General features: G+C 51.2%; 8 protein-coding genes across 8 annotated transcripts; 3 read left to right on the top strand and 5 right to left on the bottom strand.

Annotated features, from left to right (window-relative positions):
- Nucleotides 1–600: 600 nt before the first annotated feature.
- Nucleotides 601–2,553, top strand: CCMA1212_007077 (Ferric reductase transmembrane component 3; the record flags this gene model as incomplete). The annotated part of the gene is made up of 1 exon (XM_073704255.1): nucleotides 601–2,553. One exon carries the CDS (start codon nucleotides 601–603, stop codon nucleotides 2,551–2,553), a length of 1,953 nt encoding a protein of 650 aa, XP_073557336.1.
- Nucleotides 2,554–2,684: 131 nt separating this feature from the next.
- CCMA1212_007076 (uncharacterized protein) lies at nucleotides 2,685–3,941 on the bottom strand (the record flags this gene model as incomplete). The annotated part of the gene is made up of 3 exons (XM_073704254.1): nucleotides 2,685–3,078; nucleotides 3,157–3,644; nucleotides 3,711–3,941. The coding sequence occupies 3 exons, from the start codon at nucleotides 3,939–3,941 to the stop codon at nucleotides 2,685–2,687; spliced, it is 1,113 nt and encodes a 370-aa protein (XP_073557335.1).
- A 761-nt stretch (nucleotides 3,942–4,702) lies between these two features.
- Nucleotides 4,703–6,273, bottom strand: CCMA1212_007075 (uncharacterized protein; the record flags this gene model as incomplete). The annotated part of the gene is made up of 4 exons (XM_073704253.1): nucleotides 4,703–5,165; nucleotides 5,232–5,278; nucleotides 5,334–5,414; nucleotides 5,467–6,273. The coding sequence occupies 4 exons, from the start codon at nucleotides 6,271–6,273 to the stop codon at nucleotides 4,703–4,705; spliced, it is 1,398 nt and encodes a 465-aa protein (XP_073557334.1).
- Nucleotides 6,274–8,326: 2,053 nt separating this feature from the next.
- On the bottom strand, nucleotides 8,327–10,138 carry CCMA1212_007074 (uncharacterized protein; the record flags this gene model as incomplete). Its single annotated transcript, XM_073704252.1, has 6 exons — nucleotides 10,057–10,138; nucleotides 9,881–9,983; nucleotides 9,453–9,827; nucleotides 9,167–9,382; nucleotides 8,931–9,108; nucleotides 8,327–8,862 (listed from the first exon to the last, which is right to left on the bottom strand). The coding sequence occupies exons 1-6, from the start codon at nucleotides 10,131–10,133 to the stop codon at nucleotides 8,327–8,329; spliced, it is 1,485 nt and encodes a 494-aa protein (XP_073557333.1). The 5' UTR covers nucleotides 10,134–10,138.
- A 1,018-nt stretch (nucleotides 10,139–11,156) lies between these two features.
- On the bottom strand, nucleotides 11,157–16,711 carry CCMA1212_007073 (Ankyrin-2; the record flags this gene model as incomplete). The annotated part of the gene is made up of 4 exons (XM_073704251.1): nucleotides 11,157–13,628; nucleotides 13,692–16,187; nucleotides 16,248–16,473; nucleotides 16,521–16,711. The coding sequence occupies 4 exons, from the start codon at nucleotides 16,709–16,711 to the stop codon at nucleotides 11,157–11,159; spliced, it is 5,385 nt and encodes a 1,794-aa protein (XP_073557340.1).
- Nucleotides 16,712–17,569: 858 nt separating this feature from the next.
- On the top strand, nucleotides 17,570–18,583 carry CCMA1212_007072 (uncharacterized protein; the record flags this gene model as incomplete). The annotated part of the gene is made up of 1 exon (XM_073704250.1): nucleotides 17,570–18,583. One exon carries the CDS (start codon nucleotides 17,570–17,572, stop codon nucleotides 18,581–18,583), a length of 1,014 nt encoding a protein of 337 aa, XP_073557339.1.
- Nucleotides 18,584–18,918: 335 nt separating this feature from the next.
- CCMA1212_007071 (Exoglucanase 1) lies at nucleotides 18,919–20,618 on the bottom strand (the record flags this gene model as incomplete). The annotated part of the gene is made up of 3 exons (XM_073704249.1): nucleotides 20,138–20,618; nucleotides 19,373–20,069; nucleotides 18,919–19,305 (listed from the first exon to the last, which is right to left on the bottom strand). The coding sequence occupies exons 1-3, from the start codon at nucleotides 20,596–20,598 to the stop codon at nucleotides 18,919–18,921; spliced, it is 1,545 nt and encodes a 514-aa protein (XP_073557338.1). The 5' UTR covers nucleotides 20,599–20,618.
- Nucleotides 20,619–24,805: 4,187 nt separating this feature from the next.
- CCMA1212_007070 (uncharacterized protein) lies at nucleotides 24,806–25,651 on the top strand (the record flags this gene model as incomplete). Its single annotated transcript, XM_073704248.1, has 2 exons — nucleotides 24,806–25,181; nucleotides 25,254–25,651. The coding sequence occupies 2 exons, from the start codon at nucleotides 24,806–24,808 to the stop codon at nucleotides 25,649–25,651; spliced, it is 774 nt and encodes a 257-aa protein (XP_073557337.1).
- Between the last annotated feature and the right edge of the window lie 1,650 nt (nucleotides 25,652–27,301).

The following is a 27,301-nucleotide window of genomic DNA, read 5'->3' as shown; positions in this document are numbered from 1 at the left end:
TGCCAAATATTCTCGCGGAGCAGGTTGAGTGCAAAAAACACAAGCCAAAGTCAAACCAAGGCAATTGCTACCATATGATGCTGAGGAGCTGCTCGAGCATTGTTTAAGTGAGCGCCGCTTATATAGAGACCAGGACAATGTGCCTGGTTAACATGACGAATCCAGGCAACCTGTGATCTCTATAATCTCCCGCAAACTTGCTCATACATTCTCACCTGCAGTGGTTCCCCACCTTCAAGGATATGAAAAGAGTGATGTCCTTAGGTTTGCACCACTAAAAAGAGCATCTTGTGAAAATTCCAGCAGGTCCAAATGCTACTTTAGCAGGGTTGGCCGGCAGAGAGCGCCTTGATTGATACAGTAGCCTCTAACGAGGGGGGCATCACCAGTCGCGCCAACCTTCTAAGTGGAGGGCACAACTCTAGCCTGGGAGTCGCACAAGAGCTAATATACCTGCTCGTCATGCCTATATCTAGTTCGACTTCCTGCCAGGGGAAGAACGTGAAGAATACAGCGCCTCTCGTCACACGCCCAACGGTACGACGGTGATCTGGCCAGACTCCCTCGCCTTTGTCATCAAAAGACCGAAAGCACAAGGTCATGGCCGGCTCCCACTCCGTCCTGGGTGCTCGGCACATCCAAAACATGAGTGATGCCGCACAGCTCGAGCCTCACTGGGGTTATGCAGACCGTGCGTTACCTTGCACCAACGACAAAGGCTCATGCGAGTACTTGGATCTGGTCTACTCAGCCCACGACTTGAGCATGCTCTACGCTGGCATTCTATGGGCAACCATTGGCGGCATACTGGTCCTTTGGGCGGTACAGCGCAGATTCAGTTTGCCTTCACACACTTTGATCACACCATTCAGTCTTCGAGAATCGACATCTGCACGGCTGGACCGTACTATTAGAGCTGCCATCCAATGCTACTTGCTTCCGGAATCCATTCGCTCAATATTCGGCCGCGTTACTCGCTTACAAGTCGTCATTCTGCTCAGCCTCGTTGGCTACCTTGCCATTTGGTCCTTTGTTGGCCTCGCATATCGGACCTGGGTCACACCCGTGAAGGGCCTCCCGGGCGTCTTCAATATTCGTACTACTCTCGGTCCATGGTCCGACCGCATTGGAGTTCTAGCATTCGCACTCACCCCCTTGTCTGTGATGCTCGCGAATCGAGAGTCTCTCCTGTCGCTTCTTACAGGAGTGCCGTATCAAGGCTTCAACTTCTTACACCGGTGGCTAGGATACGTTATCTTTGCCCAAAGTTCCCTTCATACAATCGGCTGGTGTGTGATTGAGATCCGTTTATATCAGCCCCAGCCGGTTGTGGCACAGCAATTCGTGGCCGAGACCTATATAGTATGGGGGATCATTGCCATGGCTGTTCTTACCTTACTCGTTTTCCTGAGCACCCCAATGGGGATTCGGCTGACTGGATATGAGGCCTTTAGAAAGCTGCATTATGCTCTGGCCATGATATATGTTGGAGCATGCTGGGGGCATTGGGACAAGCTTGAATGCTTCATGGTGCCATCGCTCATCTTCTGGTTCATCGACCGCGGCCTCCGTCTCTTCAGAACAGGAATCCTTCATTATCAGATTCTGCCATCTGGGAATGTGGGATTCTGTCCTTGCCCAGCAGAAATCACCCTCTTTCCGGACACCGAACACGGCGACGTATATCGTCTTGATCTCACGAACAACCAGGATCCTTGGGAAATCGGCCAGCATTACTTTTTGTGTTTTCCAGAAAGCAGCATTTGGCAATCCCATCCGTTCACCCCGTTCAACGCTCCCCAGGTGCGCAATGGCTTGGTGAGGCATTCGTACATCATTCGCGCCAAGCGCGGAGAAACGAAAAAGATTGCTCAGCTTTGTGCGAACAAGCTTAGCTCCGCAACTCACGCAGACATCAAAACAACATCGGTGATCCTGACGGGCCCCTATGGAGCAAATGTTATGCAAACTATAGAGCCGCACAGCAACGTCGTTTGTATCGCGGGCGGCACAGGAATAGCTTTCGTATTGCCCGTTTTGCTGGATCTCTCTCAATCGACACTTTCCGCCGACAGAAAGTTTAGGCTCATTTGGATCATCAGGAGGGAAGGCGACATGAAGTGGGTTGAGGAGGAGTTAAGGGTTCTTCAGCAAGCGCCCGAGGACACCAGCGTAGACATCAGCGTCTTCATCACTCGCGACGTAGGAACTGAGGTTGATTCGCGTGGCAAGGACGCACGTGTGCCCGAGAGCGATGTCAAGAAGGAAAAAGTTGCGGAATCAGCTGAAGCAGCATATGGCGCAAATCGGAGCATACCTTTGCATCAGAACGAAGGGGAAGATGGCAGTCGGCGCCCAGATACCGCAAAGCTGATCGGCGAGTTTATAGAGAACACAGTTTGTGGGCCAAGTGTCGTCGTTGCAAGCGGTCCAGCGGGGATGGTTACCGATATTCGCCAGGCTGTTGCAGACTTCAATTCCCCGAGGAAAGTCTGGCATGGACAGCAGCGATATCATGTAAAGTTGATATGTGAGGATCGCTTGGAGTTGTGATGAAGCAAATCACAGCGTCGAGCGCGGCGTACAAAAACGACTAGAGAATAGCATTAGACATAGGCCGCCCTGAAGGCAAGATAACTTTCGAGCATTTGGTTCCTCAGTCCTCTAACCTATGATGATGTGGGCTATCTGAATAAACATTGAAGATCATGCCCCTCAAACGCTTTCGCGTTCTTTTCCCAAGCGTGGATGAGAACATCCCTACCAAACCTGACAATCTTCTGGCCTTGCTCCGGGGTTCCCCATCCGGGAGTGGTTGATCCAAAGCAAATCAAGTGAGCTCCAACGTGAATCAGCACACGGTAGACAAAGTCAGCATCAGCGTCGCCATAGCCTTCCGCGAAGCCGTTGATAATCCATAGAGCGGCATCTATATCCTTGTATAGCTTTAGCTGCCACAGTTCGGCAATGAACTGTCCCAGGTCTTCGGCGCGCACACCGACTTGTGCCATTTCCCAATCAATAACCCTGACTGGAACTTGCTGGGTATCATCAAATGCAGCGTTTGGAAGCAGCACACTGGAGTCGAAGAGATCAGCTTCCATCTTTCCACGGCACGGTAATGGTTTATGAGCTCTCTTTTGAGCTTCAACGTACTTTCCAGTCCAAAAATCGCCATGGATAGCAGCTAGCTTGCCCTCATCCGCCAGCTCAACTGTAGCCATGCTTACAATCTGCTGTAGGATATCTTTGCACTCCTCTAGGAGAGACGGAAACATGGTCACTCTCGCGAGTAGTTGATCGTAGTTGATGTATTTCTTAATGTTTCGCATGTCGGTATTCTTGGCGAATAACACGCGCAGATTCTGCTGTTCCGGCTTGTCACTCCAGACATGGAAATCTCGCAGCCACCGACCCAAGTCCCGACCCAGCTCAATGCATCGTGGCTTTACGAACGCGCCCGTAGGAGCTTGAAAGTGACTGAGCGCGTAATCTTTGAGGTTGACAGCATTTGTCAGATACTCTTGGATTTGAGTGCAGCTTTGTGGGTTAAATCGATAGAGCTTTGGAGTTCCAACTTCGAACTTGGTCGATACCACGGTGGGAAGATCTGCGAGGAGTCGCAGGCCCTCCTCTTCAATATCCTGTCCATTCAGCGTGCATCAGCGTCAAGCCCTTTCGATTGGCTTTCGGGAGAGCGGACGACTGACACATCGAACCATTTGAAGCTTGAAATCTGGGTGTTGGGCGACATATGCCTCGCCATGCTTCAGCACGACTTCTGTTGAGCCGTCTGGCAAAGGCTTCTGCAGTCTGGCGCGATATATAAAGTTTGCTGTCCCCCCAGTGAGAGGTTCGAGCGATGAAACGGCGTAGCAGGTGCCGTCCAATTCTCTGCGGACCGCGTCCTCAATCTCCAGTTTCGTCTTTTCTCCTGACATGATGAGTCTTGTGGAATGAGCAGGCCGATCTTGTTTCTCCTAAAAGGTTAATGAGGGTGAGACATGTGGATAGTGTGCGTGGGCGCCAGTCTTCAGACTGCGGCTGCGTAGAAAGAAAAATGAAAAGAAAAGATCAATTCAGTCGGCGAGGTGAAGGATTGGTTAGGGTTAACTTGCCGTGACAACAAGTTTTTGTTTACCAAGGCAGTTGGTACATAGACTCGACGGAGTGGCTGGTAGGCAGTTACCCAGTAGAAGTAGGTAAGGTGCGAAGGAAAGCTAGGTACGAATTACATAATGTTTTTACTACTCCAGCTGCGTAACGGCGAGTGAGTCAGAAGGGGGGCACAGATATGTTGCGGTGACTCAACTTTTAACTAAAACCACGTATTCTGACAAATCGCAGGAACGCACGTTGAGGTATTGAGGGAAAACAAGAAAATAACGACGACTAGCAGCGGTCCGGATGTCCTTTGTGAGCCAGTACGGCTATTTGCATGCAGTATTTTGATGCGGTTTGATGACGGTGTTCGCTAACCCCGCTCCCCTGGATCGGGTCGATCTGATATTGCTCCCGAGTCCGCATCTCCACCCAGAGTTTAGTTAGTGCCGTGATGGAGCAAACTGGGGCACAAATATATTGCAGAAATAGCTGGATTTTCGCTTAATGATTATCATGATGATCGAAGTGAAGTGCGGCCACTGTGTGAATAATGGATTCAGGGTCTCGACACTTCCATCTAAACCTCCTGCATGTGCTCTTACTCCAACCAGAAAGTCTTCATCGCTCTCGGCTCAACAGTCACCTTGAGACTGTTGCCGCTGATTTTATACCGGCTTTGCAAGGTAACGTTGTGGCTATTGTCAGTCAAGTACTCGCTCAGCTTCCTCTTTTTAATCCCTTCCAGATCGATGCTTAGGTCGTAAGGAAAGTGAGCAGCATTGATGACGGGGATTGCAACCGTTCCATTCTTGTTGACATATGCGGTCACATAGACGTTTTCGACGTCGCTTGTTGCACCAATGCGGACGGACCCCGGCCGGGCAAATCGGAAGTATTGCGCAAAAGCCCAAAGGCGAGCCGACACTTCGTAGCTGTCGCGATCAAGGCGGATGAGAGCATTGTCGCCGTTGGTGTTCTGTGCGCACCACCAGTGCGTGTAGCCTGAGGTGTCGCTGTTCACAAATGCGTTGTGCATATATAATGCCCATTGGAGGCCCTCACTTTGAAAGTGCAATGTAAGTATGGGTGTGAAGGCATAGGAGCAGTGTTCAATGGAAGATACGCACGCAAGTTGGCCGCTATAATCCCAGGTGCTGTTCCATGGACCCGTACCCTATATCTTCGGTGTGAGTCGAGCGGGCCAGGACAATTCTAGGTTAACATCTTACGTCTGCCCATTCAGTCTGTATGTTTGGCTTCCCGCCAGCATTAAATGGGCGCTCTGGGTTGCTTTGGTAGTTGTGCCATGTCTGGGATCTCTGTTAGAACAGAAGAGTGCTGGAGACGGATCGGAGAACGGACCGCGATGTCAAAGTACTTCTCACCGCCCGCCTGCTGGAGCTCATAAAGAATGTTTCTCTCTTGACGTGCGCCAGTTGCATCGCAGCAGCTGATGTCTACCTTCGGAAAAGCCTTTTTGAGCGTGGGATAGAGGACCTCCAGAAAGTCCTTGGCCTGGTATCCGTCCGAGAGCATGCTCTCGTAGGTAAATGGGTTGAAGTCCGGCTCGTTCCAGGCGCCCAGAAGAGAGACGTCGATGCCCTCTTCTTTGTAGAACCGGACATATTGCACGAGATAATCCGCATATGCCTGACGCCAATCGTGTTTGCAATTGGTGCCTCGTACACCGCAGATTTGCCCTCCTAGGTTTTCCGTCCCGACCGTCTTCATGCAGCCGGGAGCGGACCAGGCATCGGCGTAAACGTAAAGATTCGGGTTGTATTTGAGAGCTGTTTTGGTGAGATTAAACTGACAGTTGTCACTGCCATCCCACACGTATTCGAACTTGCCTTGCGGCGTCGCGGGACAGGTTGGCAGAATGGTGGTTCCGGGCGACGATCCGATATCGTTTCGAACAATGGACAGGCCGCCAATGTTCTCATCAAAGAGAATCTGAGTAACCTTCTGTTGATTCTCCGGGGAGAGGCCAGAAGACCCAAATTGCTGACAAGCGATCCCAAAGGCGCCAGAGCAACCCCCTCCAATCATCGTTTGATAGGTCTGGCGAGCATTGATCTTGATGTTAGCCCTGTATTGAGACTTGGTGTTGTATGACCATGCAGCGCTCTGACCCAGAAGAGCCAAGACGACGGAGGTGGAAGGCTTCATGTTGAGGAGAAGATGAGGGAAGATTCCTACGCAGGCCGGTGGCTTGAGCTCTGCTCGTCCAGGCCATCACCAGAGCATTGTCAACTCTTTTATATCGACTGCCCTCTTGAACCCCCTCTCTTGGTTTGACTTCGTCGCAATGGATACTGACATATTTATCCGGTCATCATCCTGTACCAATATCCGAGTTTCGTCTCGCAAAGAGCTGAGATCGCCCATTTAGCCTTTTTATCCGCGGTGACGCTTCTTGGCGGATTTTGGGGCAGGGGGAGATTCGGCCTCCGACCAATCACGCATATTTGACCAAGGCATCCAACACGGCGACACTCCTGCTCGTTCAATGTACTACACCGCTGGCTGTTAAACGGCTGTATGCATATCATAAGACTTCTTCGACGGGGATGCAGATTCAGAAGAGTAATTCATGACAATTATGCATTTCTTTATCGGTGAGAAATTACTGCGTAACGTCTCGCATGGGAAAGCGGCTCGAGTGTCAGCTTCGGGCTCACACGCACAAAACGATCCTGGTGCTACAATGGACAACATCCATCCCACGGAGCAGGTTTCAGAGGTACCTGGATCAATATCGAGGCTGATTGAGCGAATAATCTTCAATAAGGATTGACCGGCTATGAACTATTGGATTACAACATCCACATTATTGACGTGAGTATTTAGAGCCAGTGCGCCTCAAGGTGAGATGCTCATATTTCAGAGCACTCAAGAGCATGAAGATGTCATTGTTTAGGAAAGCTTGGTACGTTCTTGCCAGCATCCTCGTTTTGATGTAGGCTTCTCTCAAAGTATGAGCCACCCTTGAACCCTTGTCTACGCCGGCTCCGGCGTGGTTTCGGTCCATAGACACGCATTGCCAGTTCCCATTTCCATCTCAACTTTGCGCTGAAGGCATCATTATTATCATATCTCCCGTCAGTTGAACAGCCGGTTTGAGGTAGGGTGACGTTGCCAGGTCCCAGTATCGTATAATTCGCTCCGTCGTCCCGGCAATCCGGCAACGGCTGGCGCTATCGGGACTTTAACCGATGCACCCCGCAAATATTGAGGATGTAGGGGAGGTCACACTTGTTCGCGATGATCAGGGATTGTTCCCCTGAATCATCAAATCATGCGGTCATCAATGTCGGCTTGTACTCCATATTCCTTGGTATTGAGAAGAGAGAGACAAGATCTGTCACTGTAGGTAATAAGGAGTGGGGCCATCTCAAATGCCTGTGACCGGGGATACGGTTGCTATGCATTCCGCCCTGGTACCAATGTGATGCTCCCCAATCTCCACTCAGCAAAATGGCGAGCAATTTACAAGGCCCCAAAAGCATTCTAAGAAACTGTTAGATGTCGTTACATCAAAATCGTTCCCTGATATTAGCTGATCAAGTACATGGCCCTTTTGCCGCATGTGTCAAATACCTCGATAGCCGCCCCCCCCAAAAAAAACAGGTCGAGATACGGGCGAAGTACACATCTCAGCATGAGAATCATGTGCAAGCATAGCGTGTAAGTAAATGAATTGCCGAGTGTCTACAAGCATACTATGCACCTGGATGCTTCTTCGACAAGGAGACACCTTAACCCTCTAAAAGGAACCACTGCCAAGCACTAATTGACGCAATCAGCTCTTGATGATATCGAATCAATACCACTCCGGTGTGATGTGGTTGCAGTCCTCCGTCCCACAAGATTGAGCGGCGGGAACTGAAGTTTCCTAGTCTAGTACCTGACACGTATAAAGATCTTCAGCAGAAGATCATCTGCTTAAGAAAGATAAATTGATCGTGTAGGAAGCCATTTGGGCAACTATGCTGGATCTCTCATTCAAACTGTCTCAGATTGCTATACGGACTCTCTCTAGGTACGCATCATGGCCACAGTCGCCATTCCGCGATTGTAACTCCCTTCTTTACATAGGTACGCCATACCAATAATGAATGTACGAAGACAGCATACACACACGTATACGTACATGGCATGCGTGAAGCACTACCTAGCCGACAGCGTCATCTTGCAGCGAGAAAACCCCAAACGCTTGTCCTCAATTCTGACTGAACTGCACGCCAATGTCAATGTAATAAAAGTTGGGGTCTCCTGTGGCCGGAGGAGTAAACGTCTTGATGGCCTGTTCATTCACAATCTGCTCCCCCGTTGGGCTAGTCAGGCGAATTCCAACGGGCAAGTTGAAGGGCCCCGCTCCCTGTGGAATCACCCAGCTGCCATAACGCTCTTGTGGGCGACTACTGGTATAGTTTGGATCATGGACCAAGGCAACCCAATCGTCGGTATCTGCGCCCTTGATCTCGATCTTGGTGACTGACCCGGGGCCGTTGGTGTTGACTGCCGTGAGAGCAAAGTAGTACGGCCCTCCGCCGTTTCGAAGCCAGATGTAGGCATTTCCGACTTTGGGGCACGGAACTCTCCTATATCGAGTTGGAATGACACCATTGGTCAGGGATCCATTGCCCTGCAAGCGGCCCATGGCAATGTCTGACAGGTCGAGATGAATGCTGTCAGCAGGAAGAGGACAACCATATTTAAAGTCGATCTCTCCGCAATGATCGGCGCCAGGGCCACCTGTAGGACATTAGTCAGGGCCATTGGGTTGGTGCACACAAAGGACGGGATGGGATGGGCGCTCTTACAGCACCACTTAGAGTTTGCGCTGCATGGGCAGCTGTCGACAATCTCGAGGGTAATTGGGTCTGTGTAGCCGGCTTCTCCAACAGCATAATCGGTCCCGTCCGGTTTTGTTTGGATCAACTCAATGCACTCGCCGCAAGACAGGTAGTTATCGAGCGCTCCTGGCAACGATGACCAGAACTATGGCGCCGTCAGTAACTAAAGGACTAAAGAATAATTGCCTCTCAGGGCTTCCCACCTGTGTATAGTAATCGCCGTTGGGAGCTGCAAAGTTGCCGCGAAGCGTCGTGCCGGTGGGGTCTTTGCAAAGCAGGGGATAGGCTGTACAGAAAGCATCACACGTCGTGCCAAGCATGGGATCCGTCCAGTTGGCTGTGACACTGCCCTTTGTGCAGAGACCGTACAGGCCAAAGCCGCAAGCCCCGCCGCTCGTGAGGCCAAAGTGGGTTGACCTCTGAACGCCCCCAGAGTCAGCACGCTGCAACCGACAAAGGATTAGATACCCCGGAGTCAATCCATCTTACACTATAGTGCCAGCTCTCATTGTTGGTTACATGATGGACCTCGGGATACATGGTTCCGGATTTGCAGTCCGCCGATGGGGGCGTAGTGCAGGTTCCGCAGCCTGAACATGACTCGGATGTGTCATCGTTGGCGCAATATGATGGGCAGCAGACATTATCCACGAGAGTCCACGATCCGCAACTCGATGCGGCAATGCTGGGGTAAGGAGACTGCGAATGGGGAGCCACAGTAGCTATATCCGTCGTAGTATAGGTGGAAGCACCGCCGGTTGGTGTGCCACTGCTGGGCGAAGAAGAGCCGACGGATGAGGATGCTGACAATGTCCGTGAAACCAAGCTAGACGAAGTTGTTGTTCCACTTGGGGGGCTTCCACCCTATACACCCTGATATCAGAACGGAAGTTTGAGGCAGAGATCGAAGCGCATACGGTTGACTCAAGGCACTGAGAGTACCAGTCATTCACATAAGTGCACTGAGCGCCAGCAACGCAGCACGTTGCGCCGAGCCATCCTGTGCCTCCACATTGGTCACTAATAAGCCTGCGTTAGAAATGATGCCAGATGGTCGATCAGTATCATAAATCATCCCGCTCACCATACTTACAATAACGCTGCGCAATTCTGCTGAACTGAGAGGGAAACAAGGCTTGTTAGAACCACCAGGTTCAGTTTATGAGCCATTGTGGCTATTACAACTAGTCGTTCGGGAAGGGCAAGTGATATCTCTCCCTCAGATTTACTGACCTTAGCTTTATATAAGAGCAGTGGTCTGACTATTACTCCACAATAGTATCTGAAGTTCTCTGCATGCATGAGGGGATGTAATTTAGGCTGAGTATCACGAAAAGTTGGGCTCGGAGTCGGATAAGCGGATGTCCCTGTACAAGAAGCTGGCTGTCCTGCTCCACCACGGATTTAACGACTGAGCATCGCGGGACGTAACAACCGTGTTAGATAGAGCTTAGCCATCAGGTATCAAGTGATGACGGCAGTGCATGTCGCCTTGCAGTTTGGTGAAAGATGCGCAGAGGCTAAAGTGGTGTGTAAACTGCCTCCATCTTTATAGCCTCCTTTAAACTGGTGGAAAATGCATTCTAGAGCGTTCTGTCAATAGGCCTATATATTTCAATTTTTTCTTACCTATTGAGCTTCCAATCACCACTGTTATCATTCTCGAGTATGTGGTTGCTGAAAAGAAAGAAAGCTCTTCCGGCGCATCCACATGCGAAGTTCTGTTTTCCGGGCCAGAAAGAGGGACTGTAGCTGGTGGTATGAAACAGTCCTGTTTCTTCTAAGTATTCTGCTGCTCCGTTTCTCTGCCATCAGCTGATCAATATGGGTTGGGAGCGTTGTCTTATTGGGTTTTGCATCGTGGTGCAACCTTGCGTCTGACCGAACCTCCGACGGTAGTTGCCAAGGCCTGGTTATGCAACTCAAGAGACAAAATACTAGACGTTCAGTTGTCGGTGACTTTCCAGACTCACTTGACAGTTCGTCGTATGTGAAGGACGCAATGCATTAGTTCAAGGCGTTCTACAAATCGCCGAATGTACACGGGCTGACCGAGTTCGCAGTCGTATTCTTCGCAATTGTTTTCAGCTATATAGGCTTTATCCGTGAGTAGGGGTGTGCTTTAGCCAGCTTGCCAGTCCCCCTTTTTACCCGTCGTTTCTCATAGGCTTTCTGCTGTGTTACTGCCATCAATCATTGCTGCTGCTGCTGATTGTAATAATTGCCGTACTGGCGGCCCGAGTACGATTGCTGGGGCGCTTGCCACTGTGCTTGGGGTTGTGCTGCCTGCGGGTTATAACCGCCATAACGGGCTGCGCTATTCCCATCGTAAGCGGAATACCTCTTCGCGGCCTGATTCTGACCGTCACCATTGTTGGGACTGCTGTACAGCTCCGTGCTGTGATACTGTCCGTATTGCTGTGTCGCTCCCTGCGGTCTTGCATACCCCCCATATTGCTCCATCGGCTGAGGTGGTACAGGTGCGTGTGACAGGGATACATATGACGGCTGTGTTCTGATTGTCGGCTGGGCAGATGGGGAGGCAGCGTTGGGTAAGCCCGTAGCTTGCAACACCGGAGTCTGGAACTGAGGGCCAGCATCTACCCTCGGCACATGTTGGGGTGCAGGCTTCCTCCTGATGATCTCCAGGGGCGCTGGGACGGCCATTTGAGCAGCGGCAGCCGCATGCATACTCAGAATGGATTCCCTCTTTGGGATGAATGAGGCGCCCTCCGAAGTCGACCAGTCGCCTGCGGACGAGAAGACAGAAGCGCTGTGAACGGCCGGTGCAGGTGGTGGAGAGGTTGAGACTTGTGTGTCAGAATAAGCGTATGAGATCTCGGAGAATGTTGTTATACTGGCTGCTAGTGATGGAGAAGTCTCCGTGGCCGACGTTGATACCTCGACAATCTTTTCAGACAGAATGGTCACATCTTCCTCCACAATGGAGTGCTCAGCAGGTTGCTGACTTTCTGCAGATTCATGGCCATCTTCCAAGTGAGCCGCGGGATCGCGCGCGTCGGCTGTCTGCGCCTCGGTGACCTCTGGATCCTTCGGCGTGTCGTCGTCGTACCTTAGGCCTTGCTTGCTCATATTGGCAGTCCGAATAACGCCCTCCAAGGAAACATCGCCCGAATCCACAGCTGTTTTGATGGCCCCAAGAAGCACGGTGACGCGCTCAATCAGCACGTTCAAGCACTCCCACTGTTCATTAGAAGAGCCTATAAAATCAGAGACCTCTTCATCATCGTCCTCTGATTGTTGGGTGACGGCAAAGGCTGTCTGAAGCGCGTTCATGTTTCTTTTGCTGGAATGCATTATATCAGCCCCATTGTCCAGCAGGAAGGTTACGGCTTCCACATCACCACGCGCAGCAGCCACAATCAAGGCGGTGTCGCCGTCATCATTGGGAAGGTTGATATCCGCCCCTGCATTGAGCAGCAGCTGCAGTGACTCCTTGGGCAGGTATGCGGCAGCGTTGGTGAGAGGCGTTGAGTGGTCGTAGCCTCCAAAGACGTCCACGGCTGCTTTCGCGTTGACCAGCATCTCCAAGATGCCAGCTTCTCCGCGCTGAGTCGCTGCAATAATGGGTGGAGAGTCTGTCCCAAGGCCGAGATTCGGATCGGCGCCCTTTTCCAGCAGTAAGGATACGATGTCGGATCTGCTTGATTCGCACGCTCCTTGAATAGCGGTGCCGGCTGGGAAATTGGCATTATGGGTGCACGCGTTGACTTGAGCCCCACGATCAATGAGCTCCTGGACAATCTCGTAGTGACCTTCAGCAGCAGCAGTTTGCAGCGCCCAACCGTTGGGATCGTTGACATCGGCACCGGCGTCGAGCAAGAGCTGCACCATCTCCATAATTCCATCAAACGCAGCTGCCGTCAAAGCTGTGCCATACTCGTCGCCGGTCGCATTTGGACTTGCTCCAAAGCTCTTCAGCAAGAGCCTTACGGTTGAGATTTTCTCTCTATCCGTGGCGTTATAGAGGGCATTGCTTATGGTTTTCTCCGTGATGGATCCCCTTGCATAGTCCCAAGCCAGCTGCAGCATCTTGTCCTGCGGCTCGCTGCATGTTGCGGCTTCGGTGAAGAGACCGTTCACATCCAGGCCTTGACGACTGTCCAAAAGGGACTTCACAATGTCCCAATTCCACTCTTCAACTGCTTCATCTAGAGCTGATTGGAAAACGGATTCCTCATGGCTGAAACTGAGCAACTTGTTGAAGACTTCAATCCTTCCAGCAGCTGCAGCAGCAACTAGGGCTTCGCTGTAGTCGCGAGCGGGCAGCTTGTCGGCGTAGCTTTCAATCAAGTACTCAAACATGGAGTAGTCTGCCAGCAATGCGGCCAGTGCAAGAGGACACTGGATGCTTTCGTCCTCCGTGTCAATTGTCAGAGACACATTGTGCTCTACGAGCAGCTCAACCGCCTCACGGCTTCCCGACGAAATGGCTGCGTTAACGACTGGCCCGATGTCATTGGCAATAGCATTCGGATCAGCGCCTCGTAGTAGCAGCTTCTTCATGACTTGGATATGTCCACCAAATGCAGCCATATGAAGTGGTGTCTGTTCGTGGACTTCTGCGGCGTCGTCTATGACAGCACCACGGTTGAGCAGCTCCTCGACAATATTGGGTCTGCCCAGATAGGCGGCAAAATGCAGCTTGCAATAACTGTTAGTCGACGTGTATCAAGGGTTGGCTTGGACAACTGCCTCGACACTTACAGGAGTATTCACCAGCGAGTCTCGCTCTTTGATCTCGGCCTCGTGGCCATTGCGGATGAGAGCTGCAACCAACTGACGAAAGCCAATCGACGCGGCGACGTGCAATCCGTTCAGTGTCTTGTAGTCAAATTCTTTGAAAGTAGATGTCATGCGCGCGTACTCAATCATCCACCGGCGCCGAATAGTCGAGTCTGGTTTCCAGAAGTCGTCTTCGAGGCTCAAATCTTCGGCAATTTCGAGAGTGGCATTGCTGGCGTGATGTAACCAATGCTTCACGGTATATGCCAAGACCTTGTCTTTGACCATTTCTACCTCGGGATCGACTTCTTCCTCTTCTTCCTCGCCGTCCTCTTCGTACACTTCTTCACTCTCTGAGTATACCTCCTCCTCCTCCTCCTCCTCGTCATCATCATCCATCTGATCCGCCGCATCGAGTTCCTCCGCGTCCTCTCCTACGGCGGTCTCGGGGTCTCCGGCCTCTGTCTCTTCTGGGACTGGATCTGGCATGGGAAAGTCCAGCGTATCCTTGATGTGAGAGAAGCATCGGAGAGCTAACACGCCGTGCTGCCATTTGATTTCTTCCTCAGAAAGTCCCAGCAGTTTCTTGGCATTCTCCCAAAGATGAGTCTTCACAATGATGTTGACGAAACAAACAACGGAGTCTGTTTTGCTTGTTCGTTTCAAGTACAGAAGGGGCTTGCACTGTTCAACCAGCTTGCGCAGCTCGCCTTTTTCCTGGTCACTGGATGACAGCCCTGCAAGCAGGCCGAGTTCAGACTCTGTCGGATCTTCATAAGTCAGAATAAGTGCGCGCAGCATTTCCTTGACCTTCTCCACGTGGGCCTCATTCAGTCGAAAGATTTGGTGCCAGGAGTGGTCTAGCAGCGTTTTCAGATCTTGGGGCATGTTCTCGAGAATCCTCCTCACGCCCAAATCGCTCTCGGTGTTTGAAAGTTCTCCCAGCTGAATACATGTGATATCGATCCACTGAGTATTCTGTGCGCGTTTGCCAACAAGACTGCTGGCAAAGTATGCAAGAGCCTTGTTGTACTGCTTCTGCTCGCCAATCGCCGAGATCATCTTTTTGGCGTGTTTCCGCAGTTCCAGCTGAACTTGGTTCTCGTATCGGCTGTCCTCCAGATCAATGACGCGGACGCCGTCGACTTTGAGCACGTTGTCGATATTATGGGATTCCCTGCTGGTGATGAACCACCGCGTGGGAACACGCTTCGAGTCCGTAACACGGAGCCCCTCGAGTTCACCGGCAATGAACTTCATCAGCTTGATGGTTGAGTCCGACTCGGCTGGGAGCTCATGTAGATTGTTAATCACAAAGTAGACCTTGCTGCCGATGAACTCATCCGCAAGCATGTCCTGAATAGACTGCCACATGTTTTCAACCGTTATCGGTGCCTGCTGGGATCTACTCGCATCGTCTTTGCCCTTTTTCTTGGTGAATATCTTTGCATAAGGTGCGAGCGTCTCTTGCTGGTTGATGAGCTGCCTGATTGCAGACTTCAACACGTCTTCAGCCGTCGAGTACTCTGCGGTGGCGTCGCAGAAGAAGTACACCAGCAGAATGGGACCCTGTCCGGTATCGTTCTCCTCATTCTCGCGTATCAGCCTTTCGATGCCATCAAGAGCGGCCATGGTAGCGTTCGTTTTGCCGCGCCCTTCACGACCACGCACGTACAGGCAATCCACCGACCAAAGAGCATGGCCCTTATCGTGCTCTCCAGATGAACGCAGCCAATCCAGATACTCTGCTTCCTGTGGTATCCAGGACGAAGGGCTGAATGATTGCGACAACGCTTTTCGCTTCTTCTGTACCTGGGCGCCCTCGAGAGCCTCCATGATGCCACTGATCATAGCGCGATCAATATCTCTCACTGAGTTCAGCCGATTCCTAACGGCCAGTTGAGCGCCGTGGATAATCCTCTTTACCGGATCTCTGACCATTTGTGTCCATCGGTCATCTTTTGGGCCATCAAACTTGACAAGGTCGCGGTGATTGCAGGCCAATCCCAGTTCCTCAACGCCCGGAAGTGTTGCAGAGTCTCGACTGACAAACTCAGCGTATTGCTTCGGTATTAGAGACTTGGTGAGCCCAAATAGACTCGGGAGCCCAGCCATTTTGGAGAAATCCGTTGGATGCTCCTCCCAGAAGCAGAACAATTCGATCTTCGGGCTGATCTTCCCTGCTAAGCGCATGAAATCGTGCGTGAGCTGTCGTAGCTCTTCATCTCCCGGCTTCATGAGTTCCAGTAGCTTCGACGAGAATGCCACGTCGACTTTTTCGGCGAAGTGCGCATACATTGCTGCGACAGAAGCAACAGGGGCGCCACCGAATGGAGTCCCGAAGAAGATGCACGCCGTCGTCGCCTCGAACATGATGGGGAACAGATCGCGGCGGGAATCTGCAAGGGTGATTGCTTTCGCAACCACAAGACCGCCCATACTGTGTCCGATAAACACAATGGGCCTCCGTTGGCATTTCTAGGGAGCTGCAGTGAGCTTGGGATCTGGCTAGCAGCTTAGGGCTGGCGGTTGGCCTACCTCTCTCTTGCTCCTCAGCCCGACCAAAAGGCCCATTGCGATATTGCCCATGAATTGTTTCACTTTGAGCTGGCCCGTCCAAGCTGAGTCGTACATGTACAAGAGCAACCGAGCTCTTGGGAAGTCTCTTTGGAGGCCATCTGCGTGTGTGGTCCAGTTAAAGTCGGTCTTGCTGGACTTCCAGCTGTCGTCCGGATTTGCGCCCAGTCCTGGGACAAACACGATGCTATCTACTGGTTAGAGAAGCTTGCTTCCACTTCAGGGTTGACTTACTCCAGGTCGGGAGCGACATTGGCCTTGTCAAGTGGATAGAGTTCCTTAATTCCTTGCTGCACTACCTCATACCCCTTCTGCTTCTTCGGTGCGGGTGCGTTAACCGCGGGATTGGGTCCTTTTCGCGTCCCTGATCGGTGAACAGTTGTCGACCGCCGCACGGTTGTTGATCGCCGTACGTCAAGAGACATTCTGTAAGCTCCCCGTCCAGTTTATGGGATGCCGCTCAGCGAGAGTCGGAATAACTTTGGCAGCAGAACAATTGATTATGATGAAACTTGAGAGAGGAGGCGGCTCAAGAGCAGTTGTAGGGCCCCATGCAGCTCTAGGCAGAAACGTGTTATGTCCAGCTCCTCAAGTCAGGCGCGAAGTCGACGGCATCGATTGCTGCTTGGTAGTAGCTCTTCTAATCTTATAAATTGTTGACAGGGGGGCTGGTGGTTGCTCTTGTGCATGGCCCCCAACTTGTTTCGTGCGGCTGAATCCTTTCCAAGTCAGCAGAGCCCAGCCCAGCGGATTTGACCGCAGAGCGCCGGGGTGGGGATAACTGACAACTACCATTTCTTGAGATACAAGGACAACTGTGAGTCGTCGACTAACCGTATTGCTTCTGTTGAGACGAGGTGTATGTACTGGGATTTACAGTCAAACGTTCATTACCTCTGCTTCAGTGCACGTCTACTCGATTCCGAAGCAACGCATGCTGGGAACTCATTACGTGTTGCCTTGACAACTCTGCTGACACCTCAAACCGCCAAAGCGGCTCGTGTCCTGGCCAGGGGGCCTGCAAGCGAATCCATCGCGTTTCTCATTCTCCGTCTAAGTCAGTTGCACAGCCAATGGCACGTTAACAACACAATTTCAGCCCTAGAAGCGCCAGGATCACGGGCTAGCCGAAATGAACAAGCTTTCCCTGCCTCGTGGTTTATTCTTAACACTTCGGTGGAGTACAATACTGAATACAAAAAGGCGTGACTTAATTTCGCGCCTGGGGATCCTTCCACTTCGCACTTCAGCTTATGTGCAACAAACGCCTTGCTATTGCTGCCATGGCCGTCATGATGGAGAAATCTCCACCATTTGCCGTTCAATTGCCTAGACAAGTCAGCGACGAAGTCACCAGAGACGGCCAAGACACAATACGCTTGGACAGAGTCTTGCCAGCAGCCATACGATCTAGAAGCGATGAAATACTCAACCCAATCAGCAACATGGAGGAGTTCCTACATCAGGAGCTCCTGGTGAGAAAGATCAATGCTGTGCAAGACTGGTTATGGGCCTGCGGCCGACCTATGCCTCCTCGCCCTCTTCATCACCAACTCGTGCTCTCCCGCGACATTATTGTTACCGAAAATCCAGAGCTGCATCTCATCTGGGGCCCCAAGGGCATTTACCTGAAACCACTGCCAGAGTATCTATTGGACGCTGAGTTCTGGAAGCAGCATATCCTGTCCAGCAGTCATCCGATACACCTTGAGATAGAACAATGCGCTCGCGGGTTTCTATTCTCCTACTGTGCTCTCATTGCGCACTATAGCGACTTTCGCCTCGCACGCGAGAGGGGACTTCTGCCAGACACTGTATCTTGGGGATACTGGAAGACATTGTCCAGTGAAGTCCTGGAAAGCCACTGCTATTCTGCTGTCAACCCCCGATACTGGTACGGCGAGCTACGCCTAGGACGCTTGAACAAGGTTTACCGGTTTCGAAAGGGCCATCTATTGAGAGGCTACTCTCGAATCTCCGGCTACGCTATCTACGGAGACCTCATCCGCGACAACTTTGCGTCCCTTGTGACTGTCCTCGGCTACGTTGTCATCGTTTTGACAGCAATGCAAGTCGGCCTCGCAACGGACAAGCTGGTTGCCAATAGCGCTTTCCAGGCCGCCAGCTACGGTCTCACCGTGTTCTCAATCATTGCGCCACTGATATCAACTGTCGCCATCATGCTCTTTGTTTCCCTTTGGGTCATAAGCAATTGGCGCGCCACTACCGCGTTCGAGAAGAGGAGGTTCGCGGAGATGGGGGTGGAACCATATTGGCGGGAGAAGTATCAACATTGAATGGTCAGGGAACACGTCTGGCGTGGTATTGGGATGCATTGAAAGCGACAGCTTCACCTGATATACACGGGATGATGCCTTTTTTTCTATTCGTTTTGATGAATTGCATGACTAGCTAGGGATCGTTTTGTCTTTTCGAAAGAAGCCTTTGCCAAGCTGACAACATGAAGCAATCATTGTAACACCAAGCAACCGCATTCTCCTGTAAAAGACGAAATGACCGTGTATTGAAAATGGTCAGAAGTAGGTACAATAAAGTAAATTCTCCATTTAGCCCGTCATGACACGAGCTCACCAACGAGCAAACAGTCCCTCAAGCCTTTTGCCGTGGCGCCTTACAGGCACTGAGAGTAGTAGGGGTTCAGGACCTGGCAAGTCGTGCCACTGGCGCAGACCGTAGGGCCGCTGTACCCAATTCCGCCGCACTGACCATAATGAGACTGAGTAGGTCCGGGAGAGCTTCCGGTGGTGGTAGCTGGGCGGCGGGTGGTGGTGGTGCCGGGGGGGTTTCCGCCGTGAGGGTTTCCGCCGCTGGAGTTGCCGGTGCTGCCAATGGGGCCAAACTTGATGTTGGAGTAGACGACCTTGGCGTTGGCGGACTGGGACTCGAGCTGGGCAGGGACACCGGAGCTGGTGGAGCAGCTTCCGCGGACGGCACCGGGGGTGGAGGAGGTCTCGTTCGTCGGGTAGGTGGAGTCCAGCCACAGCATGTTGGCGTAGTACTGTTGTGTCTCAGTCAGCTGCTGTCATTCCGTTGACCATGTGAATGCCAGGTATCCATGAACTCACGTCATCCCACAAGCTCATGACCAGGACCATGCCGCCGGAAGTAGCCTTCTTGAATTGAGTAAGGCCGCCCTTGTCCGAGAAAGACGATCCACCAAATTCCGCCTCTTCAGCTGTACAGTAATCATCGTTGAGCTCGTTGCCAGAGTATCCATCAAGCTCGGCGTTGGGCTGCTGGTAAGTGACGCCGTTTTGGACATAGTATCGGTTGATGGCACCTGAAGTCTCGAACTGGGTGACAACGGTCAACTTCTTGGTGGTATCGAGGGTGAAGCTTGAGCCGGGGCCGTAGAAGCTGGTGTTGCCCAAGCGGTACGGGTTCCAATCGCAACCATCGGGATCGCAAGTACCACCATATCGGTCATTGGAGTAAGTTCCACCGCACCCGTCACCATCGCAGATGGCCTGGCCGACGGTCGTGCAAGGGTGAGGAGTCAGAGCCTCAGAGATGGAATTGGCCTCCCAGATATCCATCTCAGAGCAGCAGCTTCCGTGTCCACCAATGCCCGTGTTTGCGTTGTTGGAAGACGGCTCCCAGCCTTCAACGTTGGCCTGGCCGTTGATGAACTTTAGATCACGAGGACACTGGCTGTCACAGTAGCCCGTGCCGTACTTGGCGCCGGCAGTGTTGGTGGGATACTTGCTCACGCCACCATCCGCGTCCATGGACACGAAGTAAAGAGCTCCGTTCAAGCCACATCTTGGATTGGCGCGTTAGCTGGGAACCAATGACAAGATGGCGTCAGGGGGTTAACGTCGGGCACTTACGGCAGCTGGGAAACATCAACATCGAAGGAGAACTCGTTGCCGAGCAGGGTGAATTCCTGGTAGGTCGTGTCGCTTGCCATCAAGTAGAGACGAGCGCCAACGTTCTTCTGCGCAGACTGAGTGACGAAGCCAATGGAGAGGCTGTCACCAGTCGTGGTAACTCCGTACGTGGACGCGTAGGCGGCACCGTCCAGGCAGCAGTTCTTCGCGCAAGTCTCATTGTCAGGGCATAGGGTCGAGCTCCAAGTGTTGCCGTCGTAACAGTTCGTGCTGCTGTTGGTAGCGTGAGTCCAGCGCCAGTTCGCGTCGATGACCACTGAGCCCGTCTGTTGAGTGCAAGTGCCACCAGATGAGCATTTCTGCCATGTCAGAGGCGGGTGAGTCTCCGATTGGAGAGTGCAGGCCGACTGAGCACGGGCAGTGGCCAAGAAGGCCGAGATGACGGCCAACTTCTGATACATGATGCGCAGTCCGCAGTCGACTTAGATGCTATGCCCCAAAAGCTGATGTACAAGTCTCCTGGAGGATCTGAGTTGATGAGTAGATGGGGAGAGCATGGAAGGGACGTGGCCTGCAGACAGTATATATATACGCTTTCTCGTCTTCACCTACTCGCCCATTGCGTCCAATGAGGCTAACTTTGTCGGCTATTATCCTTGGCTAAGCTTCTCATTCTATTCGAAACCATGCAGCGGCACCTGGATCTTTACCTACAGCAAACCTTCAGCTCCTTGGCAAAAGCAACGGTGTACTCAGTCCTACCCACACTTGTATTTGCCCGGAGCACAAACTGACCTTGTACGCCCAAGGGCCCGAAGGCCCGAGATCTTAGGCAGTTTCAACTTGATCTTTTTGCCTGTACAGGGACGCTTTATGAGAGGGGACTACATATTGTTCGTCATATTGCCAGACACACTTCCTTTACGATAAGCTCAAACATCTCCATCTGGATACTCGCTGCAAGTCAAGATCTTGCTGTTATTCTTCCGCCGCTTACCTAGGTACCTTCTGTGCGCAAAGTAAGCATTTCCCCCCCAGAACAGACAATAGAATCAGAAAGGAGATCATGAGCTGAGATTGGACTGAGAGAGGAACAAACGTGGGGAAGTGGGGCTTTACTGTTGCTTCTGCAACCCTACAAGTCGTTGGCAAATTACGGTACGTTTAGCCACTTGATTGTACAATTATTAGCCGCTGGCATATGACATCTTTAGGCATTAACTAATGTACTTTTAGCCATCGGTATGTATTGTTCTATGATGTTGCATGGCGGCTTGAGAGGCTGCCATGAGACACTCCTATCGGGAGGTTCTATTCCCTTTGACAGTATCACATCCGATTCGACCAAGTTGCCTCCCAACTGTGCCTTGACAACAACCTGTTTCACATTGTCCTATGACTTTACAAGCGGTGTCAGAGCGCTAGTTCCAGATTTGGGGTCCCAAAAGATCCCAGTGAGCCCGGCAGGTCGAACTACGTGCCGTAATGAGAGATTTTGTCGGGATGGACGGCAAAAGACGAGAGGCCAGTCGGATTCGGCAGTGAAAGCGAAACACACTTATCCAGGGAAATGCCAGTTTCAGGAAATTCGGGGTGGGGTACGAAGCTGTATCTCGAAGCTCAGCAACAACATTGCAAAAGTCGACTGTATTGCCTATTCTATTATTCCGGTTCCGTCGCTACCTAGGAATATCCGACTTACGTGGGGACAACTGTCTGTTACTATGGCAAGACCTCTTGCCGTAGATTATGGGGGCATTAGGATTCAACGAGCCGTTTAAAGAATATCACCCAGCCCGATGTGTAACCCTTCGATGGCTTATTTAGCCGCTGAATGGAAGCTTTCCAGCGCATTTGGATTCTCCGGCTTCACGACAGCTTCGGAATATTCGGATGAGACGCATAACATAACGGAATTACCGGCTTGCCAGCAGCGAATACGTATATCTCTTTATGTGTTGTCAAGAGAGCCGAAGAAAAGGTAAGAGTAGCAAGTGAGACTCATGTTGCCGCAACCAGTTGCAAAAGGGGGCAATGAGAATGGCTGTCTGTCGTAGCCGAGACAAGGGTTTTAGAGAGAAGCTGTCGCGTTTAGTCTTGTCTGAGAATCGGGTCCCAAATTGCTTGTAATCCCATTTTCTGGTATTTACAAGCTTGTGCATGAATCGGGCGCATGGCGATCATAAGGTCACAGTCTATTAAGGAATTCGCCGGCACCAAGAACGCGTACTCGATCAAAGAAAATAAAAATACGACAAGAAAAGAACAAAAGCACCGACCACAAACCCACGCCGAAGGGTGCCCATGCATGGTTTCACCACCTCCATCATTTCAAAGGGGTGAACCCTAGTCTATTAGCAGGCCAATTTTGTAGTTCGTGCTCATTGATGTATCGTAAGCGTGGAGTTTAAATATTGTACGAGTTTCGCTTCCCCCCGAGCCACGTGCTGTTGTGCTGTTGCCGACCCTACATCATGCGGTTGTGCAACCTTCAAGTCTGGACAAAAGTGAACTGTAATAGTACCATGACTCACTGGTTAGTTAGCCCATGGAGGCATAACAGAGGTAAGGGTGTTTCGTCGGATTCTAAGAGCAACTGCTACCCTAGGAAAACGCTTGGAAAGGCTGTGAGAAATATCACTTATCGTAGAGTTTGCAGTCGTTGCACTAATCAAGCTTGTCGAGGTACATCAACAAATGTAGGAAGTTTCACGGCGTAGAGTAAATGAACTTACGTACGATATAGGGAACATTGGCGCTACATAGGATATCGTATATGACTGCCTTACCTGTCTCATTTGCGATATTTGGACATACTATGGAGCATTCCAGCAAATACAGGTACTTATGGCCTTTGGCAAAGAGGCTTGCAACTTCCATTCTCATGCCGATATCTTGAGAAACTGCTGTTACTCTGTCCAGAAGGGGATATTGTAAAGGCCTATTCTTGCACCCCGAGATCATTGGATAAAATAGTGGTGTGTGGTGTGTGGGCAACTTAGTGCTGCTACGATCGGCGATTTATGCTTATTCTTACCCAGACTTGAAATCTACTAAAGATTGGTATGAGTCATGTAGTTTCACTCGACTTAAGCACCCTAACCGGTATCTCGACTATGCCTCGGTTCTACAACTTGGGCATTGAAACACTGCGGCTACCGATGTTATTGAGGGAAGACTCCTAGTGTAGTTACAATGGTCTATTGACTAGAGTCACCGATCGGTAAGCCCCAAGCTTCTACTACCTGCGCAGAACAATTTTGATGTCAATGAAGCAAGTAGTTCAGCTGTTGATATGCCTAGCTGGTACTACGGAGTACATCTGAGAATAAGTTCTAGCAGTGGCATATGGCATACTACTTTACTCGATCATTACACTATGGCCGTTCAGTCGGAAGAACCCAGTTTATTGTGACCTGGCGGACTGGGAACGAGTATTTTAGCGGGAGCATCTTCGTTCTTAAACTTGGCTGCAGTGTGATTATGAGTCCCAATGCATAGATCTCTGATAGAGAGAGGCCGTTGTGATTCCGGGAGGACTGTCGATGAACAGGGAAGAGTTACCGCGACCTCGCGGGAGATACTCGGCCGAATCGCCGCGAATGTTACCGCGCCAGCAGTGACATCAGAGGATCTGTCGATTGCTTTAGACATAGAACATAGTAGAAAGAGAAAAGCCTCGGTTTTCTTCCTCAGAGAGATAAGGCGCTGCGGAATTTGCCTACTTGAGCAGGTTACTGCGATGTGAAGAGATACTTGTCTCAACCCAATCATCTCCAAGTCCGCCGCTCACCTTCTGAGGACGTGGGGAAATCGGAATATCGGCATAGAACCTGGTAGATGCCTGAGCAAACTAGCCGGGATTGGTACCTTGTATGCGCAAATCAGGAAGGTGATTAGTCTCCGATAGTTACTGAGATCAGGCAAGATCGCCGAGCCGCAAATCCGATGAAGAATGCTTAAACATTAGGTTGTCCATCCCCCAGTCAAGTAATAACCATAATAATCCGCAAGAGGATTGTGTGTATTCCGAGATTTCTGTAGTAACTCGCTCGCACAATCTGCCTTGAGGCTCTCCGTATCCGTAGTCCCTCATGCTTGTGATGCTCGACAAATGCGTGCAATAGCCAGAAACCAGCAGTATAGGCGCACTGAAGCTGCACGGCATCTCGGCACATCGATGCGGCCAGTGATTCCCCCCGGTCCTACTCCCCAACCCACTTCTCGTCCGTAGGGTGTGGTAGCATGTATCGCCGAATTTAGTTTGTCTGCTGCGTGAAGAACTTATGTTGCAGCGAATACCATGTTTGGCATTGCGTTGCTCTCCTCATAGTGGCGTAGACGCAATGTTATCATGAACTTGAACACGCGAAGACGGCTTAATGAGGAATCTGGCTGCCAAAGCCAGCTCGGAGATGCCCTTCAAGTGGGAAGGTGTCTTGGGAAGTTTACACAAGCCTCGTATAGTTGATATCATTGATATGTTCAGTTTAGAGTGCTTGAGGGGAGAGACACCTCGATTGCCCGAGTTGTTTTAGTTATAAATATAGCCGTCTCCCTCTCATTCTCTGGCCCATCTTGCTTCACAGCAGAGTCAACCTTCAAAGCAACCAACTTAGCAGACAGACTACTCTTACCTGCCTCAAGCCGTCATCACCATTACCAATCATGATGTTCATCGCCGGCGTCACTCTCTCCGCCCTTCTCTGCGCTGATGCCGTCCTGGCTGGTGTTGCCCAGGACCGTGGCCTTGCCGCCCGTCTTGCTCGTCGTGCTGGCCGTCGTTCGGCCCCTTTCAGGAACGACACCAGCCATGCTACTGTTCAGTCCAACTGGGGTGGTGCAATTCTCGAGGGCTCTGGCTTTACCGCAGCTTCGGCTACCGTGAACGTGCCCAGCGGTGGTGGCGGCTCCAATGCTGCTGGATCTGCTTGGGTCGGCATTGACGGTGCCACCTGCGATACTGCCATTTTGCAGACGGGTTTCGACTGGTACGGCGATGGCACCTATGATGCCTGGTACGAGTGGTACCCTGAGTTTGCTGGTGAGTCCCCTGATGTCAGAGTCGGATCGAAAGGTCAAAGGAGAATGAGGACGCTGATAGTGTTGTCAACAGCCGACTTCTCAGGCATCGATATCCGCCAAGGCGACCAGATTGCCATGTCCGTGGTGGCCACATCTCTGACCGGCGGCTCTGCCACGCTTGAGAATCTGTCCACGGGCCAAAAAGTGACTCAAAACTTCAACCGCGTCACCGCTGGCTCTCTTTGCGAAACAAGCGCTGAGTTCATCATCGAGGACTTTGAGGAATGCAGCTCGAACGGTAGCAACTGCCAGCCTGTACCATTTGCTTCATTCAGCCCTGCCATTACTTTCAGCTCTGCGACAGCTACTCGAAGCGGCCGGAGTGTCTCTCTGAGCGGCGCTGAGATTAGCGAGGTTATTGTCAACAACCAGGACTTGACCAGATGCTCCATCTCTGGTAGCAGCACTCTGACCTGCTCTTACGTTTAGAGTAGGAAAAGCTACGGCTGGGTCAGCTGCAAAGCGCCTTTTTAGCCGCTCTTTTTGCCAGCTCTTCCCTGTGGAAAATAGCATATACATTGTCTATCATGAACCATGAGTGTATATAGACAGACAAATCAATAAAAACTTGCATTCATAAGCGTTTTGGTGCTTACAAACTTGGGGAAGTGCGTGTAATGATTCTCGTGAGGGATGATCACATCGGAGGGCACGGCCATTTTGCAGTCCCATCTTCCTTGTCACATAAGGCATTCTGTCACTATCATTTGGCTGTTACCTGTCTATAAGAATTACAAGGGCCTTCATGTTCCCGCCGCCATGTCCTAGTTCAACAATGACACTATAGAACGCAGAATGTTCCATGTGACGGCCTTGAAGGGAACTGCAAATCAATCTGCTCTAATGTAACTCTTTGGCTTCTCCTCCAGCCCCCACCCCGAAGCTCCAAGACCACAGAACGCTATTAGCCTCATAGCTCGAAAGGTCTATTTCGTGACGATGTCCCTTGAGACTTTCGCCTTTATATAATGCACTTCTCCAATGATTACACCTTTGGTGCAGGAATGTACCTAGTGGCTTGAGTATGCCACATCGAGAACAACATAACCACAAAAGATTCCAAAGCAACAGCTCATCACATATTCTCACATGTGTCCCGGGATACCTCAAGCCAAATCATAACGTAATAAGTATTTTGGGAAGTATTCCTCGAAACTTACCTATCTATACCTATGCGCCCGTCCGTCAAGCCTATTCTTGACGCGGGCATGCATACGGCATGCTAATGAAGAAATGGGTTGGTTAATGATAGATAGCAGAATCCCAACAAGTCTGTGCTCCTGGATCCTAGGTAGCTCAATGGAAGTTGTGCTACTTTCCGGTGAATTGGCTGGGCGTTGAAGAACGGCTCCTTACAAGGGGGATATCAAATTTCTCTTTTCTGCAGCAGCCGACAAGCTTCTCAACCCCCCCGTCTCAGAGATTTCTATGCCATTCCCTTTTGCAGTGCCATCTGTACCTAAAAAGTGTTCCTTACATGTACCAAATCTGGTCTCAGAATACAGAATAGGAGCAGAAAGTCATAGTACATCGAGCAGTGGCATGAGCCTATGGGATGACCGAATCATCTCGAGCAAATGGGGTGCAATCAACGACAACTGCCTGAACAGCTCGTGATATCAATTCTCATCCCACGCGAAGCACTCCATGGCCTACCCGCGGCTTATCGTAGACTTCTTATCTAGGAGACCTCCCCTATTGGTTCTCTATATTGGCCCTCATCCTGTGAAGCTTTACACCCACCCATCAGAAGTCGTGCTCAGCTAGCGCTATCATGAGGAAATGGAATGGCATGCCCTGGTCCTGAGTGTCAGCTCCCTCGGAACGTGAGTGACAGTGGTCACATATGTATCCAGTCTCGAGTCTATAAAGTAGAGGCACGTAGAAACATTTAGTCATCCGCACAAGAAGCTCAGACTAGTCCGCTCTCGATCCTCGCCATTTCACGCACCCTTGGAACAAGATGGCTCCAGCCAATGACTATGTACTCGAACGGAGTTATTTTGAGGGCTTAAGGTGAGTTGAGTTGTCCTTCGCTCGTTTCGACTCGGAGTAAAGAAAGCAATAACACACGGTACA

Source organism: Trichoderma ghanense (genome assembly GCF_004382785.1).
Source record: "Trichoderma ghanense strain CCMA-1212 chromosome Unknown scaffold_8, whole genome shotgun sequence".
Taxonomy (NCBI): Eukaryota; Fungi; Ascomycota; class Sordariomycetes; order Hypocreales; family Hypocreaceae; genus Trichoderma; species Trichoderma ghanense.
Note: the sequence above shows the minus strand (reverse complement) of the source record. Positions and strands in the feature narration are given on the sequence as shown.